This window comes from Taurulus bubalis, assembly GCF_910589615.1.
Source record: "Taurulus bubalis genome assembly, chromosome: 2".
Taxonomy (NCBI): Eukaryota; Metazoa; Chordata; class Actinopteri; order Perciformes; family Cottidae; genus Taurulus; species Taurulus bubalis.
This window is the reverse complement of record NC_136590.1, coordinates 5,268,166-5,283,746: the sequence shown is the minus strand read 5'-3', so window position 1 is coordinate 5,283,746 and position 15,581 is coordinate 5,268,166. Positions and strand designations below refer to the sequence as shown.

Below are 15,581 nucleotides of genomic sequence, written 5' to 3'. Positions count from 1 at the left end.
TCCACTCTCGACACGTCTCACTCTGCCTCTCAATAGCAGCTGAGGCTATAATAACATTTCAGCCATCCATCAAGCACAGCCAGCTTTGATCAATAAGCACTTTGAGTCCACTCCACATGCACTGAACTTAAAATGTCTCCCGTCTGTCTCTGTCAGTACTTATCTCTCTGCTGACAAAGCGGTATTAGACTCAGGGGTGGATGACTATTACAGTAGATTTCACAATGCATTTCAGCACAACGTTGTGAGTGTGTGTGTGTGTGTGTGTGTGTGTGTGTGTGTGTGTGTGTGTGTGTGTGTGTGTGTGTGTGTGTGTGTGTGTGTGTGTGTGTGAGTGTGTGTGCTTCAAATGAAATACACAGAGGTGATCCATGGCAGCTGCTTATGTCCTTTACAGTTCCAATTCATCCTAAAGGATCTAAAGAAGTTGTAAATCCTGATGTGACGTGAATCAGTGTGTCGGTGTTTAACGCGGCTGTTTCTGAGCCCTTTCCTTTTTGTTTTTTCAATTTACATCTGAGTTAAAAACACTTTTCAATTTTTTTTTTTTTTTCAAATCACACGAGAGGTTGTTTTTTTTACTTCAAAATGTGAAGTAAATTTGGGCGGAAACTGACACAATAACTTGTATTTCATTCACTTTCAATCATATGATTTGTTTTCCCACATGTGAGAACATTATTCATCACAAGCGACAAAAAAAGAGAAGGCATTTTCAGAAAAAAAAGGGGAGTTTCGTGTCCCAAAAGCTCACAGGCTTTGATGTCACATGTGGTGACATTTTTTTTTTTGCAAGGTCAGGAATTTGCCAATAATGCCGTGGTAACGAACAACACAACAATGCTGAGTCATGCATTAATATCTGGGATGTTGTGGCGGAAAAATGAAGATTCATTCTCTGTTTCATTTGAAAGATTTTTGGGTGGTCTGAAGAAGTAAAAGAATCCGAATGAATGAAACAAGTGTCTGTTTTTTAAGCAACGTGGCACTTTGACCTGAACGCTAACATCAGTGTGCTAACAGGCTAATAGCATTAGCACGGCGGTGTTTACCTGTTTCCCATCTTCCTTGTTCCTCGTGGTGCACAAGGCCTTTTTTGGAAAGTTTCCAAACAGCTAGAAAAGTGATATATCACCTTCACTGTGGCTGACATTTTCTATATTTTCACAACACAAAGTTCACGCGCTTTGAGGTCACATGTGCGTTTTCATCGTTGGCATCAGCAGAATAATGTCGAGTCGTACTTTGTCATCTGGGATCAAGTGAGGTTGCACAATACAACGTCTCACCATCAGCACAAATCCGTTTATCTCTCAGTTCATACGAGATGGAAGTCTTGGTCCAGTGACAGGTTAGTGGAGTTCAACTCAACCTACTGGTTTCATTTGAAGGAGAGGAGAAGAGGTGAAATTAACCAGTATTTAACCAAAGAAAGAAGAAAAGCTACATTTAGTGTAAGCTATTATTTATTTTTTTAGACATTAGAGGTGAATAGGGTAAGGTTTTGAAGTTGTGAATATCACCATGAAATGTCCCCAGTTGATTTTGTATTATATGTTTTCTGAAATTGTATGTTTAAATGTGAAAATTATACATTATCGTTTTAATTATGTGATTCCTGGACATACATCTGAACGTTGGATGAAGGCAGGTTCAAAATTATTGTTTCATTTTGTTGACTTATTAGAGTTAAAGGTTTTGGATATCTCTTTGTATCACTCCATAGATCAGAAAATACTGTTAACAGCTATGAAAAACAATCTATATTCTCCATGTTTTTAGTAATATCATGTTGTATAAGTCAGGCTATAAATGATAAATGAACAAATCCCTCAGTGAAAACCTTCATAATATAGAGAGGAATGAAAGTGTAAAGTTTGGTGGATGTAAAGCTGCTGAAGTGGAGATTTCTAATTTAGCGAAACCAGCCTTTAAAGATATGCATCGTAAACTTACACACACTAGAGAGGCATAGGGTAAAGAAATGTACTAATAGATATCAACATGAAACTTCCCCAGTTCATTCGTGACATTAAGACAATTATTATTTGTATTGCAAGTTTCCTTAAATGTTACGTTTAAATAAGCATATGAGGCTTCATTTGGTGTTAACCGTTGGTGAATTTACGAGAAATCTACAGACTTAAATAGAAAAACAAGTTACATAAACACCTAAAAGTGTATTCTGGATGTCTTCTCTCCTCTATTCTGAAAAAAAGACGTGTTGTGGAAGCAAAATAGCTCAGAATCTCCAAAACAGACCTGTGTCTTTGCCTCGGGTGTCTCGCCTTCATTCTTGAGATGCACTGTGAGGCTGTGGTTTGGGAGCCGCTGCTCCAGCCCCATGGTTGCTGGAGAGTTTATAGAGTGGCTTGAATTGAATAACACAACTTCTAAACAACCATAATGTTTACTTCTGGGATATCCTCGAGGCCGTCCTGCTCTCTGCGGTGAAGCTGCATGCTCAGTGCCGGGGCTGATGCAACTTTTATAGCCTGAACGTGCATCTAAATATCATCAAGCAGGAAATAACATACACAGTATCACCTGCTATGGAGATTGAATTATACATCAACAAGGGAAAGAGGGGAGGAGGAGGAGGAGGAATGCTCTCAAACGGCTCGTCGTGTGCTCATCTCCGAATCACGTCCTGAAACTCAAACTCAAATCCCATCAGAACTTTGTTTCCTGTCTTCCCGGCTGCCAAGTCCCTTTTATTTATTTTTTTCAAAAACAGCTTTTTGTGGCTTCAAGTTTGGCAGTTTGGTTTCAATAAGCAGCGAGCATTCATTTTGCCATTCTGTGTACAAAGCTTTCCAGAGGAGAGCTTTAAATCCGTGCGGTCTTCTTGTGGCGTAGACTTTTTTTTTTAAACCACAAGAATGCAAGAATGCATCACCCTGAGCTGATGTCTGTCAGGTTTCTTTTATGCTAGTTTTAATGCACAGGGCTCCTGCAGAGGTGCTGCCACTTCCTCCTGCCGGGAACACCTCTTATCATATATAGGTGAAGGGTTGAGAAACGTGAAATGAAGTAAACAAAGTCAGCTTCTTTGAGTTTGTGCGGGCAGAAAAGAAGAAAAAAACATGTCAGAGCAGGTTTTTATGAATGGAAGTTTTTTTTTCTTCTTCTTCTTCCTAACTTTCCCTCTCTCTGTTTTTGTGAATGAAAAAAACAACTGGAAAATCCAGTATAAAAAGCTCGCAGTCTTTGCAAGCGAGATGATTGGCTGCCCGGGGGCGCAAGCTCCGCCCACGGTTGCTAGGATCCCGACTGCCGGGGCTTCCGATTGGCTCACGCGGGGGAACCGAGACTTCATTCATAAGTCCGCGTATTCAACCGCACAAAGGAGAGAAATTCGAGCCCTTGAAAGAGGAAATGCACCAATCACGAGCCTCGTCTGGCCCGAGCGAGAAAAGCAAGTCTCCCCATTATTCCCCCCAAAATCATGTCTGTTACAGAAATGACAGCACAGCTGGCGCTCAAAAGTCACCTCTCTTCCACATAAAGTGCTTTTAAACTCCCTATTTCTGCTGTTATTACATATCCACCCGTCGAAATAATGTTGTTGTGTTGCTTTGACGCCACTTTAAAAAAAAACAAAAAAAAACAGCTACATCTGTTTCCCGTCACAGTTTCAGGCTGGACTGTTTCCTAAAGAAACTGGAGCCATGGCAATCTGGGCAGACGTGGCAAGAAGCCCGAGGAGCAGCCTCCTAAATAACATAATAATAATAATAATTCATGCATGATGTGTGACCCCCCCGTCTGATGCTTTTAAATCACAAATAAACCACAAAAAAAACTTGCTTTATTCAGCAAATAAAAAAAATATTTAAAAAATCATAATAATAAATAACGTGCAGAAAGAGCTGCTCCAGGTGTAGAATTAACTTTACCTTAACTTAAAGGTAACGTGTCGTGCTGTCTGTCACACACACACACACACACACACACACACACACACACACACACACACACAGAAAGAGATTTGTAAAGAGGGCTGCAGCCCGCTGGGTAATCACTCGCCATCACTTCCCCTCGGCATTTTTTTGTGAATGGAGCTCATTATGCATGCAGCCTCCACGCAGCTCCATTCACAAGCAGCGCTCCCTCCTCTCTCTCTGCAGGCTGCGTGGATCCACTCCACTCAGCCCAGATGACCTCAAACGGTTAACGGATGGATTATAAAATGGATGGATATTTGGACCAGCAAGTGCCTTACACTTTAGCAAATGTACGTATGGATGAACTCTTTACGTTACTGTTTAATGCTCGTGTTTCTTTGACTCTGCTACCGTTTTATGTCTCTCTCTCTCCCTCTCTCTCTCTCTCTCCGTCTCGCGTCTGCACGAGTTTAGGCTGAAGCAGCTGTGTGCGCGCGATACAAAAAAAACTACTTCTCACCCCGCTTACAACTAACAACAACAACAACAACACACAACAAATCTCTCCACAAAACTGGAGCATGTAGTGCAGTTTGGTGGTGTTTGTCCGCGGGGTTGTGACGCGGATCCTCCGCCTGGAGAGCGCGTCACCGTGCCAAATGGTCACTTTCTTCAGACGCAAACAGCGCGTTTGTTTTCCCCCCAGATCGCCTCCACAACTGAGAAATGTGTTGTTGTATAGGAGCTCACACATATATACATATACATATATAGCTGCAGTAGGCTTTCACTCGTATAGATTATTATGAATACCTTCTTTCTTCTTCTTCTCTTTGTCAAATGTGTCTTCCCTTTGCATGCCACTTCATAAACATGGCATTTTGACACCGATGTGCTGCCCTGTCGAGAGTCTCACTTCTCTGTTCACATGTGTGGCTTTGTTTTGTGTTGGTTGCAGAAGTCGCATGGAAATGGGCCCCTAAATAGACTGTTGATGGCAGCGAAAAGGAAATACATGGACACAGAATTACCCCCTCAGGAATCCGAAGGTAAAGTAGTGGAAGTCTCTCTTTACATGACGCATGTTGACATCATATCAAACCCCAGACAGGCAGTGTCAGTCTGAGGCTTTGTTGCTGCATTTAAACATCACAAGGATAATAAGAAGAATATTATAGTGACATCCTGTAAAGTGCTGATTATTCACTCTTTCTTCTTGTCTTTTTTTGGTTCAGACCTCTTCCAGGATTTAAGCCAGCTCCAAGAGACATGGCTCACAGAAGGTGAGATTTGCCTGCAGGCTGCTTTTCTTCTTAATTTGTGCTTTTCTGTGACAAGTCTCTCATTAATGACAGTCAGGAGGGTTGATGACGTGTCTGTCGGGAAAGATTGGCAAACACAGAAACCTAAAATTCCCTCCCAAAAAAGACATTTTTTTCCATTTCATTCCACTCTTTGGGGATTATATGTCACTTTCCATCGTCGGTTGAAAGCATTTCATCACAGGTTGCTTCCAGGTTTATTCTGTCAGTCCAGCAGTGCTACAACAAACACTTATTCATGCACTTTTTTTTTTATTGAAATGCTTTCATAAAACTTTGGTGAAAAAGACAACCCTCTAAACTGCCTTTATAGCTGCTGTTCCAAACTGTCTGATGCAACACACATGCTCATAAACCATACAACACTTTAAAAAAAAAAAGAAGAAAAATGCCAGAGAGAACACAGATGGGACATTATTAGCTTTGAGCATGTCCTATTTTGGCCATGTGGCATGCGTGCCAGCCAGCGGCCAAAGCAAACAAACAGGCTGTTTGGCTTGTGTCACTCAGAGGCACATAGCGATGAAATGAGGCCCAGCCAGAGGCGATTGTCAGCTAGTAGACTTAATAAGTGCAATGATGATGTGAGTGCTAATAGAGTAATTATAATGTATGTCGAGAGGGGGAAAAAAACAACACGAGCTGTGAGTCACCGAGCCTGTTTTTGGGTGCACGACAGTGGCAGGACAGTGAGTGTGAATGTGCTTCAGGCTGTGAAGTAAAAAGGAGACGTGCACCACGAGGTGTGAGTTTAGTTTGTGTCCGTTGCTTTAATGTGGAGGCTTCACCTGATGAAACCTGCTTTTAGTTGCTCATCGTCCCTTTGTTTGAGCTCCGCTGTGCAGAATGATGGATGTGTTAACTCTCATGTTAAGAAGTTCCAACAAAGTCACTTTTTTGGGGGGCGGACGGACATATCAGACTCATTTTTAATCCAAGCAAAGTACTTGTTCTATGTCTTGAAATTAATGAATCAAGTAATGCTTCTAATAATAACTTTATTTATATAGCGCCTTTAAGCTTAAGTGCTTTGACAGACAAAGAAAACCAAAAGCGAGGCAATATAACAACAGATAAGTCCAACTAATGTGATATTTAAACTCTAATAACAGTGCAATAGGTGAAACAATAAAATCTAAAATATACAATAAGAACTACTCATAAAATACAAATTATTTTATGGATAAAAAGCAGAATTTCGACAGCGATTTCCTCATAATTCAGAGAAATATTATGTCACTTCAAAACAGCACAAGGAGTCCCAGTGTTGACTTTGAGTCACTCGCACAGTCAGCAGTCGGCCGTGGGGAAGCGCTGGTGTCTCTTCTGAGGGGCCAGACATTTAAATAGAGCCCTGCTACTGTTTATGGGACACAATGCGGTATCCTATGTTAGCTTTCTCACCTTTTCTCATGCAGCGTCTCACGCAGACAAAGACCAGAGCCAGAGCCCCATAAAACTGCAACAATGGGTGTCGCTTCAAAGTTGGAGCCTTGTTTGTATTCACAGGTTTTCACTGTAACCCCCCCCCCTTTTAAAGGTTCAGGTTTTCTCACTTACCTCACAGTGGCGGATAGCCTCTCCGGTGACTTTGGTTTTATTTGCTCAAAGCTGAGATATCGGTCTCTCCACCTCGCTGCAATGGAGTCTGTGGTGCTCAAAAACGTTGAAACAAACGGATCAAAGCATGTATTTTCTTTCAGACGCGTCTCTGAATCACAGAACTGGTGATCAGTGTTCACTGGAACTGCTTTCCCCATGACAACCGATGACAACACGTCTTGTGAGTGATTAGAAAAGCAAAGAAAAAGAGCTGGCTGTTGATATTTTTTGTTATTGAGGTGGCACTGATATTTAAAAACCTCTGCAAATTAAACAAACAGTATCTGTATGAGTAGCTACAACTGTAAAGTATGAAAAAGTATTTTTTTAAATATTATTTTATCTACGAATTGGGCGGTATCTTGTGGTCGAGTCACAGAGACAATAAATAAAAAAGCAGGACAGGAAGATGGAAGTGTAACTTTATCAAAGTGTTATTTAAGCCTAAGTACTGGCTTGTTTTCAGCTTCCCCGGCTAAGACCTCTCCTTTCCTGTTGCATTAATTAAAGACCTTATCATGACTGATTGCAGTTGTGAGGGATTCACCAAGACTGTAAAAAGCTGCGTGTATAGCTGGAGGGAGTTTTTTTTTTTCTTCACCAAAAAGCAGAGCGGAAGCGAGCGAGAGAGAGACGGAGAGGGTGAAGTACTGAATGGCAAGAGTTCAGGAGCTTGTCACATCTTGTCTCATTTTGGCCTTTAGGTTTATATGACTGGGGCTGCTTCGCTCCTCCCAGGATCTCCCACAGAGAGAGAGAGAGAGAGAGAGAGAGAGGAAGAAAAAAAAGTCATTCAAGGTGCCTGGAAGCATCGGGGAGAACATGCGTCTGCACTCATATAAACACACTTTCCTTCTTGTGCTGACTTGCATCTCAAAGCCCCTGACGAGGTGTTCCTGGAAACAAATCAGATGCACGTGCACGTGCGAGTGCTCGTGCACGTGCACGCCAGGGTTACCACAATGCCTGGTGCTCATCCTTCCCCGTGTGTGTGTCTCCTTCTCTCTCTCCGGCCTCTTTTACGAGGTCCAGCATGTTCCGCTGTGGACACGTTGAAACCAGCGCATGTGATTGATGTGATTGAACTAAATATCGGCCCCTGCTCTGTCTCACACAGCAGCTTCATTTCTCCCGCCCCCTGAGGGCGACAGACGTAAAAAGTTAAAAGGGGGCTAATATTATTATGGTATAGTGAGCCACAGGATGTGGCGTTGTATAAGAAATCGATTAAATTTATCTGAACATGCTCCAAGACGCCGTCGTCCGGCTTCCTCTGAGCAGGAAGGAGGAGTGTGACGACATGAAAGTGGATTTGAATTTCTTATTTCCTCTTTTATGTCCTCTGTCGCTCTCTCTTTCTCTTTCTCCTTTTGGTTTCTGAGTTGTGTGTCATTGTCTGGGAAACATGATTGCGAGAAGAGGCTGTTGAGGTCAGATTTAGGTTCTTGAGTGAGATTACATTCACATCCCTTGGTGCAAAGTCACCGTGGATCCGTGTCTACTTTTAAGGGGGATGCATTCTGATATTTATGGCTCTTTGTCCATTTCTAGTGAGCGAGTGGCGCTGAAGTACCCGCAACATGGTACCACTTTGTTTCGGAGCCCATTACGTCCCTGATTGAGTTCATGATATTTAATGATAGCCATCAACTTTTCCCCAGTTAGCTCGTACCGTGACGTAAGTGTGAGGAGGCCCGAGCAATGGAAACACTTTTTACATTATTTATTTTTAAACCTAGAAACCTGTGGATGGCTGGAGCGTTGCCAGATTAGAAAGGTTACTCGCCCTGGTTCTGCTCTACGTTTTGGGTGAGATCATTAATTCACAGAAAATGCCATCACGCTCGTGGTGAAAGTTGAATTTGACCTCCTCACCCCTAGCAGGGTGTTGGCAGTCAAATGATTTGAGCTGTTTGTGTGACTAAAGCTCTAGAGGGACAATTGTGAATGGGATTTAGATTCCTAAAAAAAAAGGGAGCTGCACAATAGTGTCTGTCTAGCTCTGCTGCACCTGGGCTTGGCATCCCTGACTGCTTTTTTATAATTAGATCCTCCATGAGATTCATTATGAGAGAGTGTCTGGTTCAAACTGAAACTGTACACCACTGCAAATGATTATAGATCAGCTGGAGATATCACACGTAACGCATCGCCCTATCGACTGGTCTATTTTTACAAGTCATTGTAAGCCAGCAGGATATTTGTCTGAGCGCTGCAAACAATATGATGAAGGAAAGGTTTCATTAGTGGAGCTGTCGTAGCTTCAACCTTGACTTCTACTTGAGTTGAGTTTGGTTTTCCTGGTTTCTGAACCGGGGTTTTGACGGTGAGAGCCAGATGAAATCCAGACCCCCGTCTCCATCGTTAGAGTCTCCGACACTTTGGGACAAGGTGACTCTGAATAGCTGGTTTGTCGCACCGTCTGACAGATTTAGCTTGTTTAGCCGGAACAGCCTGTTTAGTCTGTCTGGGTTTCTACAATGGGGAAAAAGGAAGAAGCTGGTTGTAGAAACCTGATTAGTTTGGGTTGTTGTCTTGAGTAGGATGTATTAGTGGAATTGCAGGGGGGGAGGATTACTTTACCTATTTAATGATTGTATATCAACCCGCCATAAGTGGGTTTGCCCTCTTTGTCTTGATTTACAGACAAAGGTTATGTGATTGTGTAATGAAGTGCTCATTGGGGAAAATAGGATTGTGAAATACAAACAATTACCTGCAATAAATGCTTTTGTTGTGAAATGCTGCAGGATGAAATACCAATTTTCCTTTCGAATTAGATTCAAGAATATTGGATTATTTCACATTTTCGTGGTTTTATTTGTGTTTCTTCGTCCCGTATCGAGCACTTTACATTACGTAAATCAAAGGGAACCAGGCTGGCAGGTTAACATCACGCCGTTCAGGAGCTCCGTGTTCTCGCGTATCGATCCACGCGATGAGCAAAGCGCTGACATGCTGCAAAAAAAAATCCTGCCTTGAATGAAGCCCAGCCTGGCTCCGACTCCGATTTCAAGAGAGAAAAATAAGACTGAATGAGGGAGGAAAGAAGAGACGGAGAATGGTCACATTTTGTCCAAAGTATTATAATAATAATAATAATAATAATAATAATGTAAAATCTTTTTTTTCCCTGTGTAATTTCAGCTCAGGTTCCTGACAGCGACGAGCAGTTTGTTCCCGATTTCCATTCTGAGAACTGTGAGTACTTTCACTTTCTGTGTCCTTTGAATGTGTGTGTCCATGCCAACAATCAGATTTTCGGACCATATATTGCAGAGAAATATCTTGTTATTAAAAAGTTTGATCACTGTATATTCAACCAGGCAACATACGTATAGCTGTGCACATGGATGGGACCGTCTCGAGCATCTTTTAGCTCCTTCCAGTTGGCCTGCTGGTGTGATTGCAGCTAAAAGTTAGCATGTCCTGAGAACATGGGGACGAAACCAGCAGTGAAATTTGGGGCTGTGAAGCCGCCAGAGGCTCATGTGGGGAATCTGTAACTCGCTGATGTTACAGTAATCTCTGTGGCCGACACAGAAGGCCTAATGAGCCGGCCATCGGGAGGGGAATTTGGGTGCCGTCCTTATTATACGCGCTGCCGTCGCCCATTTGCATGCCTTTTGAAAAGCTGAATGGGAACAGCCCAGGAAACCAGTAAAAAAATAAAAATAATGAATCGGGCCCCAGGTAAAAAGAGGGCCCTTTGTGCGTATCGGAAGGTGTAAAATGGAAAAGCAAATTCCTTGGCTGCACAACTGAGCGGCGATTTGAATGCGTTTCCCTTTCTTGTTGTGTGTCCTAACAATGGCGATTCAGGATCAGGGTGGGAATACGTGTCGCTCTGCAAACAGAGGTCTTTTTTTTGGTGTTTTTGTTTTTTCCCTGTCCCATTCAACACACAAGAGCGTCTCCATCTCTAGCAATGACGCTGAAATGCTTAAAAGAATAGGAATCAGAAGAATAATCTCATCTGACAGCTTTCAGTCCCAGTCAAAGGCGCTTTCCTCCCATGTGCCTTTTGTGTGTAAACACCCAGCGCTTTTAAAACCGGCTTCCCAAGTCACAAGCGCTCGGCCCCTCGGTGACACAACATTGTCGCCGTCTGTCGGACCAACAATGCGGGGCAGGAAGTGCAGATGAACCCCAAGGGCCCGCGGGGGTCGTGTCTACTTAACCCCGTGACCCGCCGGCCAATCAGCTGTCAGGCCTCTGCTAGCGGTTGAGCGGGGTATGATTTGCAGGGTCACGGGGGCTTCGGTTTGACGGGCAGCTCACTTATACGCGGCGGAGACACTCCCGCGTTGACAGACAGTGTCCCTGCTGGTCGCAGTCAATAGCGGCAGAGTCCGCTTTGAGCATCTCCATTCAGCGTTCAGTGATGCAAAAATCAAAGCTGACAAGCGACTATAAATATATTCATCTTTGTGTTTGTTCTAGATTGCGCATGTGGTATAAAAAGGCCCGTCCTTTTTCCTTCACACTGAGCTGAAAGGCATTCTCAGAGTCTGCTGTACTTTACCAAAACAGGTGACTCACCTGTTTTGGAAACTCGAGCACATAAAAAATAAGAGAAAAAAAAGCATAAAGCAAAGCCCTATTCCCAGGTGACGGGAAAACATAATTGAGGCTTTCAATGAAAAACGGCGCCCTGGTAAAAATTAAACGTTGTTGTTTACTGAGTCAGGTTGTTACCTGCATGGGTGTGGTGTTTAGACGGAGAGAGGGGAAACAGCAGAAGAAGAGTAGGCAAAAACACATGTAGGAATGCTAGATTGGGGAAGAGGAGGAGGGGGTGAGGGGGATTGTGCAATACCTGCACATCTGGTAAATCTATCTCATCTGGTCCATTCTCCCTCAGTTCACAGCTAACAAGCGTGCTCTGTCTGCAGGCTGCCATCGAGGGATGTGTGTGTGTGTGTGTGTGTGTGTGTGTGTCTATATGTGTGTGTTTTAAAAGGTAATTGAGCCATTGGTGATAACAGCGCACCGTAGTTCCCCCCCCCTGTTGAACTGATGTGATCGGCCTCAAAAAGCAGGATGTGATTTTTATCTGGCGCTCATCAAGAGGAGAGGAGGATTAATGTTTCATTTTTGGCGTTGACGGCACCTTCGGGGGTTCTCCTCACCCCGACGCCGGGCTGCCGGAGTGATTCCTTTGTCTGTTCGCGGCCCGCGGGGGAAGGAACACATGGAGGTGTCAGTCACTTTTATGGTGCAGAGACTTCATTAAAAATAGTTTGAACATGTCGCTGCTTTTAGTTTTTTTCCTTCTGTGTGTGTGTGTGTGTTGAAACCACCAAAAGGCCGGCGTTTGGAGCGTTTGGAGCGTTTGGAGCGTTTGCCGAGGCGCTGCCTGCGCCGAGAGCTCGTTCCTCTTTGTCCAAGTATGTTGTTTACACTTGGAGCAGCTCGAGAGATGTGACCCATTCATAAATTTTCTTCCCTGTGTGCGTAAGAGGAAGTGTGCCTCTCCCTCCCCCTTTCTCTCCCTCCCTCTCTCGCTCCTCCACTGCTCTCCCCTTCGGTCTTCATTCATAAAAAAGCCCTACAGTACTACAGACCCCCTCTCTGACACCCCCTCCTCTCCAAGTGGATACTCCAAACCCCTCCTTCCCTTCCTGTGTCTGTACAAACTAAGTCGAATTACCTCTCTCTCTCTCTCTCTCTCTCTCTCTCTCTCTCTCTCTACACACACATTGAGTGTTCCAAGATGTGAACTAATCCAGCGATTTTGGAGCTGTGTGGGACGATTGTTTAGTTGTGTGCCTTGCAGTAATTATATAGGAAGTTGTGGCTATAGAATGCCGTTACAGTTCCTCAGAAGGCAAGAACAGCAGAAGGAGAGGACGAGCACAGAAAGTCTCCCTCGTCCCTTTTTGATTTTGATTGTATCTCATAGTTTCCATCATATTCAGTTGTTAAAACTGCATTGAATCTGATCATATATGTACTGGGGTATTCTATCGTTTCCTAAAGAACAAGGTGGCATCTTCAAAAAGCTGGTTTTGTCTGAGCAGCTGCCCCAAAAACACAGATGTTCAGTTCACTGTCACGCAAAACAGCAAATCCTCGCATTTGAGACGGTAGAACCAGGTGTTTTTTTTGGCATTTTTGTGTAATAAAAAGGACTTAATAATCTAGAAGAAAGTTGCATGAACGAAAAGAGAAAAGAAAGAAGGAAACGAGGGACAAAGGACGAGAGCAACGGGAGGAGAAGGCTCCAGCGGCAGCGCTGTGTGTTCTGCTTTGTCATGAATTCACAGCCTTCCTCTTGTTTTGGGTTGTTTTTCTGGGATCAGAACCGGCCCAATCAGGCCCTGTTTTTTTGGAGCGTGGGGCGAGAACCGAGCCCCTCCCTCTCCGAAAGACAAACATGCAGCTCTGTGTTCTCCGCTTTCCAAAATACAGCTGCTATGCAACAAAGTGTGCAAAAAAACAGCCAGGTGCCTGCATGGATACCGCTCGCTCTCTCTCTCTCTCTCTCTCTCTCTCTCTCTCTCTCTCTCTCTCTCTTTTCTCTCCCTTGCTCTCTTTGTGTGTTTGTTGCGGCGTTTTTTGTTTTGCTCACGAGTGAAATGGTTGATTTCTCTTACGTGAACAGATGATTTCTTTTGACAGCCTCTCAACCACTTACTCATGCGCACACATAAACACAGTTGGTGCACACACACACACACACACACACACACACACACACAAACTTCAGCCCTGCAGTTTTATGAATGGGTTGGTTGTGAAAGACTGGCTGAGGCAGCACATTGAGTTAAGGGGAGTGAACCTTCATTCATGGTGCGGGGGAGGAGGGTGAGGGGGTGAGGGGGGGGGGGGGGGGGGGGGGGGGGGGGGGTTATTCCACCACGAACAACACCTATGAGAGGTGCAGGCCTATTTTTTTTAGTTTTTCAAGATCTAACCTCTTATCCAACTTCATGCTTTCAGTCTCTTCTGGTTTCGCAGAGAGTTTTGTTTTGAGTTTTGTTTTTCCCGAAGAAAGACCTAAAAAATGTCTGCAAGTTTACAACATTATTTGGTCATCTTTTAGTCGATCCGATCCAATGAAAATGGGTTCTTCAAGGCCAGCCGTGTGGAGTAACAGGCGTTTAACGGCTTCCAGTGGGGAGGTAAAAGCTGTTCTCCTGCGTGTTGATTCAGAACAGCCCTGTCAAAGCCGGGGGGCCGCGGGGATTTGAGCCAAGCAGCACCGCCCGAGAGTTAGCGGAGCTTTGTGAATGGACGGCAGTGTGTGTTTTATTACAGGAGAGTGAGGGCCGATGTGTGTGTGTGTGTGTGTGTGTGTGTGTCAGTACATCCCTGTGATGCTCACACGTATTTCTACGTTAGTGTCGGTGTGTTTCCTCCAGCAGGACGGCTCTGCCCTCTGCAGCCGGAGGGTTTTCGGGAAAGAAGCGGCCCTCAATGAGAAGATAGTGTCCAGTATGGGCGTGTTGTTCCTCTTGGTTGTCAGAGAGAGATCTGGAAATGAAGAGACGGGGCGAGAAAAGCTCAGACAAGGTGGGAATCAAACCAACAGGTTAGCCAAACGTATGTGGAAGAGACCAAATGGTAAAATCATGACCCAAACTGTCCGTTTCAACAATCAGTCAGAGTGTGTCTGCAGGTTAAATTCTGAAGGGATTATATGCGACATCGCTTGAGTTCTTTTGTGGTTTCACCTCCCAAAATAAAGTGCCTTAGATAATCCAGCTAAATGCTTTCTCAAGAGATCTGTACGCTTCAAATAAAAAGTGCTCGGGACTTTCCTCTCCCACCCAAACGCCTTTCCGACGGTCCAAATTGAGGGGTTTGCGCTCGACGTTATAGTTGTACCGACTTCAGGCAGCGGCTGAGCCAGGTGTGCAGAGCTCCAGGTGCAGGAGTCACCGGCCGAACGACAGCAAATGTGTAGTTTGCAACCAGTTCTGCTGCAAGGAAGTCTGTGTTTCCAGACCAGGAAATGTTTGAAATGTGGGACGGATTCTTCACAATTGAAGCAAACACACTTTTTTCGGCACTCACTCGCCGTCTCTCTTACAGCGCCGCCATGAATCAACCGAGGTCAATGTATTCGTCGTCCAGTAGTCAATGTCGGTCAGACGGTTGTTCAAAATGGCGGCGGTGTCCAGTGTAGTAGTGTAGTGTGACCAGTAGTGCAATATAAACCATATTTGACTTTTAGGAATTCACCAAAGGCCTTTTTTTAAAACGGGCCACTTGGCCACCAATGTCCTCAGCAGACTTGAACTTTTGGTCTTTATTAACTTTTTTCTTTATTCGTGCAACGCCGTCTGTCTGAAAGTGTGTGTGTGCAACGATTGTGTCTCGCCCGTCTCTATGGCGACGGGGCTTTCCACCTCGTTCTCGTCGGCTCTTAAAGCCTAAATCCTGTTCCTCGGCCCTTCAGACCGTGTTGTCGCAGCGCCACCACGTTCCCACTTCTTCCAAAGAGTCTCCAGAACCCCGAACGGCTACGGCCAAGACTATGAAAACATAACCCAGGTTGTAACAAAGCGGAATTATCCTTTTTTTAAAAGCTGTTTTCGCTCAGATCTCACTCTCCACTTTCGTAGCTTGACAGTCCAACACACACACAGGGCCTTATAGTAACCCGCTGACACAGACCGGTAGGTGTGTGGAGCGAGCTGAGAGCTGGCGTTCGGCCGTGTATCGATCCCCTCGAGCAGCGAGGGGAGATGGAGGAGGTTGATAGATGGCTTGATAAAGATAAAGCGCAGATAAATCAGCATGGAGGCAGATAGAGGGGGGG

At 44.4% G+C, this 15,581-nt stretch overlaps 1 protein-coding gene across 1 annotated transcript in view; it reads left to right on the top strand.

Annotated features, from left to right (window-relative positions):
- Positions 1–4,144: 4,144 nt before the first annotated feature.
- Positions 4,145–15,581, top strand: part of etv4 (ETS variant transcription factor 4) — a 28,506-nt gene continuing 17,069 nt past the window's right edge. Inside the window, exons 1-4 of the mRNA XM_079237494.1 lie at positions 4,145–4,237; positions 4,846–4,936; positions 5,123–5,170; positions 9,959–10,012. Coding sequence (XP_079093620.1) covers positions 4,181–4,237; positions 4,846–4,936; positions 5,123–5,170; positions 9,959–10,012 — 250 coding nt within the window. The 5' untranslated portion in view covers positions 4,145–4,180. The remainder of the gene's footprint in view (positions 4,238–4,845; positions 4,937–5,122; positions 5,171–9,958; positions 10,013–15,581) is intronic.